This window comes from Gobio gobio (assembly GCF_949357685.1).
Source record: "Gobio gobio genome assembly, chromosome: 7".
NCBI lineage: Eukaryota > Metazoa > Chordata > Actinopteri > Cypriniformes > Gobionidae > Gobio > Gobio gobio.
This window is the reverse complement of record NC_137103.1, coordinates 55,468,504-55,474,503: the sequence shown is the minus strand read 5'-3', so window position 1 is coordinate 55,474,503 and position 6,000 is coordinate 55,468,504. Positions and strand designations below refer to the sequence as shown.

General features: G+C 28.9%; 1 protein-coding gene across 1 annotated transcript in view; it reads left to right on the top strand.

The window, feature by feature from the left end:
• Positions 1–373: 373 nt before the first annotated feature.
• Positions 374–6,000, top strand: part of tbc1d8 (TBC1 domain family member 8) — an 84,090-nt gene continuing 78,463 nt past the window's right edge. The window contains exon 1 of the mRNA XM_079822009.1: positions 374–892. Within this exon, the coding sequence (XP_079678135.1) occupies positions 766–892 (127 nt within the window). The 5' untranslated portion in view covers positions 374–765. The remainder of the gene's footprint in view (positions 893–6,000) is intronic.

Sequence of the window (6,000 nt, the reverse complement as noted above, 5' to 3'; positions counted from 1 at the left end):
TTTTCACAACTTTCAAAAAGAGGAAAAAAAATAGAGAGAGATTGATAACAACGAAACATGTCAATTTTACCATCAGTCCACAGCAGAAATAACTATTACAATATAAATACAATACAAAGTACAGTGTTATAAATGTACATACATTTAAAAAATGAAATATAAAAAAACGTTGCAGGATTGACCGTTAAAACGCGTCATCACAGCCCCGCCCTCAGATGCAGGTCAGCAAACCCGAGTGTGCAAATGATTGACAGGTCACGGAGTTCTTGTGATTGGAGCAGCTGTTAATCAGTCACTGAATTAGACCGTCCATCTCGTTGTCGCCCCGCCCCTTTCTCGAAATCCCCGCCCTCAGATGCAGGTCAGCAATCCCGAGCGCGCAAATGATTGACAGGGAGAGTTTTTGTGATTGGAGCGGCTGTGATTCTGAGGTAAATTGTGAACTTCCAGCAGCTAAAATATAACGGTAGGCTTTTATTTCACCACAGACGCGATTGATAGTATAACGAGACCTGTCAGAATCGGTTAATACAGTCAAACCGTCGAGAATTCCTGTCAGTCTGCAACGGTCAGCTGATACCGATAATCGAGGCAGCTTATCTTGACGTGAAATGAAACTTCTGTCGCCGGAACCACGAGCAGGAAAGGCTGGAAAAAAGCGGAAATAAACAGTCGCTGAAAGAGGAACTGCTGTTATGGGCGGAATATGAGACCGAGTGCGTACTAGAAACAACAACACGAGCCGCACTGCGAGTGTGTGTGAGGATGTGGATCACTCCTGAAGAAGTTGTGCTGAAAAACGCGCTCAAGCTTTGGGTCACGGACAAATCCAACGGTTATTTCCTCCTGCAGCACCGGAGGGGACACGGAGACACCGGGGGGAAAATCACAGGTGAGGTGGTGATGATGATGATAATAATAACATCAGAATATGAAAACCTGCTCGCTTTGGGATCATAAAGACTCGCTGTAAAGTAAAGTTCAGTCTTTTGTCTGGATCTGAGGCAACAGTTGCATCCTGGTTTTCCTTTTGTCTCTCCTGGGAGTTTCCTTCCATGGAAAATATCAAAACAAACATCCAGAACTGTTTTATGGAAGCCCATTTGCGCCACATATGGAGAAAATGCCTTGGTCTATGTTACTTATGGCACAAAAAAAGCAGGAATTATAACTAAAAGTCGAAATTATGACATAAAAAGTCGAAATGATGACAAAAAGTAGAAATGATGACATGCTATGTTATGAATTTGACTGTCATAATGATATTAAAAGTCAAAATTATGATGTAAAGTTAATAATTATTACATACTAATTATGACTAAGTAAATATTATGAGATAAAAGTAGAAATTATGACTTAAAAAGTAGAAATGATGACAAAAAGTAGAAATTATGACATGCTATGTTATGAATTTGACTGTTATAATGATAAAAAAGTCAAAATTATGAAGTAAAGTTAATAATTAGGACATACTGCTTATGAATAAGTCATAATCAAGAGATAAAAAGTAGAAATGATGACAAAAAGTAGAAATTATGACATGCTATGTTATGAATTTGACTGTTATAATGATAAAAAAGTCAAAATTATGAAGTAATGTTAATAATTCGGACATTCTGCTTATGAATAAGTCATAATCAAGAGATAAAAAGTAGAAATGATGACAAAAAGTAGAAATTATGACATGCTATGTTATGAATTTGACTGTTATAATGATAAAAAAGTCAAAATTATGAAGTAATGTTAATAATTCGGACATTCTACTTATGAATAAGTTATAATTATGAGATAATTATGACATAAAAAGTAGAAATGATGACAAAAAGTAGAAATTATGACATGCTATGTTATGAATTTGACTGTCATAATGATAAAAAAGTCAAAATGATGAAGTAAAGTTAATAATTATTGCATACTTATTATGACTAAGTAAATATTATGAGATAAAAGTCGAAATTATGACATAAAAAGTAGAAATGATGACAAAAAGTAGAAATTATGACATGCTAAGTTATGAATTTGACTGTCATAATGATATTAAAAGTCAAAATTATGATGTAAAGTTAATAATTATTACATACTAATTATGACTAAGTAAATATTATGAGATAAAAGTAGAGATTATGACTTAAAAAGTAGAAATTATGACATGCTATGTTATGAATTTGACTGTTATAATGATAAAAAAGTCAAAATTATGAAGTAATGTTAATAATTCGGACATTCTGCTTATGAATAAGTCATAATCAAGAGATAAAAAGTAGAAATGATGACAAAAAGTAGAAATTATGACATGCTATGTTATGAATTTGACTGTTATAATGATAAAAAAGTCAAAATTATGAAGTAAAGTTAATAATTAGGACATACTGCTTATGAATAAGTCATAATCAAGAGATAAAAAGTAGAAATGATGACAAAAAGTAGAAATTATTATGACATGCTATGTTATGAATTTGACTGTTATAATGATAAAAAAGTCAAAATTATGAAGTAATGTTAATAATTCGGACATTCTGCTTATGAATAAGTCATAATTATGAGATAATTATGACATAAAAAGTAGAAATGATGACAAAAAGTAGAAATTATGACATGCTATGTTATGAATTTGACTGTCATAATGATAAAAAAGTCAAAATGATGAAGTTAATAATTATTGCATACTTATTATGACTAAGTAAATATTATGAGATAAAAGTCGAAATTATGACATACAAAGTCGAAATTATGACATAAAAAGTAGAAATGATGACAAAAAGTAGAAATTATGACATGCTAAGTTATGAATTTGACTGTTATAATGATAAAAAAGTCAAAATTATGAAGTAAAGTTAATAATTAGGACATACTGCTTATGAATAAGTCATAATCATGAGATAATTATGACAAAAAATAGAAATTATAACGTACTAAGTCATAATTTTGACTGTCTTAATGATATATAAAATGTAAAGATTATGATATACAGTCAAAATGATTGCATACTAATTATGACGTCATAGTTGTGAGATAAAAGTCGAAATTATGACTAAAAGTAGAACTTCTGACATACTAAGTCATACATTTGACAGTCAAAATGATATAAAAAGTCAAAATTATGATATACAGTCAAAATGAGTACATACTAATTATGACTAGTAAGTCATAATTGTGAGATCAAAGTCAAAATTATAACATAAAAAGGTGAAATGATGACAATAAGTAGAAATTATGACATGCTAAGTCAAAAATTTGACTGTCATGATATAAAAAGTAAAAATTATGATGTAAAGTAAAAAATTAGGACATACTGCTTATGACTAAGTAATAATCATTAGATAATTATGACAAAGTAGAAATTATAACATACTAAGTCATAATTTTGACTGTCATATAAAAAGTAAACATTATGATATACAGTCAAAATGATTGCATACTAATTATGACTAGTAAGTCATTATTGTGAGATAACAGTCGAAATTATGATAATGATATAAAAAGTCAAAATTATGATGTAAAGTCAAAATTATTACATACTAATTATGACTAAGTCATAATTGTGAGAAGTCGAAATTGACATAAAAAGTCGAAATTATGACAAAAAGTAGAAAGTATGACATACTAAGTCACAATTTTGACTGTCATAATGATATAAAAAGTCAAAATTATTATGAAAAGTTAAAAATTATGACGAAATTATGACATACTAACTCATTAAGACAGTAAAAATGATGACATGAAGTCAAAATTATGACATTGTCATGATGTAATTAATTTTACATTCATCATAAGTCAAAATTGTTACAAAGTAAAAATTGCGGCACTAATTATGAGATTAAAAAGTTGCAAATATGACAAATTATAACCGTAATAAAAGTTGAAATTATTACATGCTAAGTCATAATTTTGACAGTCATAATTATGAGATTAGAAAATCAAAATCGTGATTTACTAAATCATAATCTCAAGATAAAATTTGAAATTGACCAAAAAAATTGAAACTATGACTGTCATAATCGTGAGATGAAGCGAAATTATGACATACTAAGTCTTATTTTTGACAGTCAAAATTATGATATGAAGACAAAAGTATGACTAATTATGTCATGATATAATTAACTTATGCCATAATGATATAAAAAGTCAAAATTATGACATGCTAATTATGAGCACGCCATAATTATGAGATCATTTTTAAATTATGATGTATTAAATGATAATTATGAGATTATAACGTTGAAATTTAAGCCATAATCATGAGATACAAAATTGAAAATATGAAGATAATTTGGAATTTTTATGTCATAATTGGGAATTTTTATGATTTTACAGAAGCATGTAAGTGTGTGACGTTTATAAACATTCCCTCATTCTTTCGTTTTCACTCTGTTTTCTCCCCTTTGAGTGCTTTTTTTAAGGTCAAAGTTCAGCGAGGACACGGATGCCTGCAGCTCAGTGAAGCTGATCAAGGCTCTCTTGCTTTATGGGGTTTGTTTTCACCTGTTGTGCAGGTCATTTTAACTTTATGAGGAGATCATAAAGCTCAAACATCAGCTCGTATTGTGTCTGTGTGACTGACAGACATTAACACACTCCAGACCTTTGCTCTCAGTCATATTTAATACACTCTTGCTGATCACTGAAAGGCTCTTTGGGGACTAAAACGGTTGTTGTTTGGCATCCGCGACCCTTTATTCTTTAAAAAGTGACCGTTCTTTAACTGCATTACAGCAGATCTGGTTCAGTTTCCAGACCGGATTCAGTGGGATCAGCGTTCGTGGGCTAATCACACATCTGAATCTTGTGCCTTTGGAAACCAGCTCTGCAACCTTTTTTGCATTAAAGTGTTTTCTTTTCACTGTAGCTTTTTGTATATATACAGTGTATAATTGTGACTTTTGTCATAATTATGACTGTCAAAATTATGGCTTAGTATGTCATAATTCTGACTTTTATCATGATTGACTTGGTACGAATTTCGACTTTTTAATCTCATAACTATGTCTCAGTCATAATTAGTATTTTTCATAATTTTGACATTATATATCATAATTCTGATTTTTATATCATTATGACAAGTCACTTAGCATTCTTTGTACATCATAATTTTGACTTTTTAATCTCAAAATAATGAATAACTCATAATATGTGTCATCATTTTAATGTTATATCATAATTCTGACTTTTTATATCATTATGACATAAAAAGACAAAATTAAAACTTTGTACATCATAATTTTGACGTTTTGTATCAAAATTTTGACTCTTTAATCTCATAATTATGAATAACTCATAATTAGTGTGTCATCATTTTTACGTTATATCATAATTCTGACTTTTTATATCATTATGACATAGGCATAAAACAAAATTAAAACTTTGTACATCATAATTTTGACTTTTTGTAACACAATTTTGACTTTTGAATCTCAAAATTATGAATAACTCATAATTAGTGTGTCATCATTTTTACGTTATATCATAATTCTGACTTTTTATATCGTTATGACATAGGCATAAAACAAAATTAAAACTTTGTACATCATAATTTTGATGTTTTGTATCACAATTTTGACTTTTTAATCTCAAAATTATGAATGACTCATAATTAGTGTGTCAACATTTTAACGTTATATTATAATTCTGACTTTTAATATCATTATGACATAAAAAGACAAAATTAAAACTTTATACGTCATAATTTTGACTTTTTGTATCACAATTTTGACTTTTGAATCTCAAAATTATGAATAACTCATAATTAGTGTGTCAACATTTTAACGTTATATCATAATTCTGACTTTTTATATCGTTATGACATAAGCATAAAACAAAATTAAAACTTTGTACATCATAATTTTGACTTTTTGTATCACAATTTTGACTTTTTAATCTCAAAATTATGAATAACTCATAATTAGTGTGTCATCATTTTTACGTTATATCATAATTCTGACTTTTTATATCGTTATGACATAGGCCTAAAACAAAATTAAAACTTTGTACATCATAATTTTG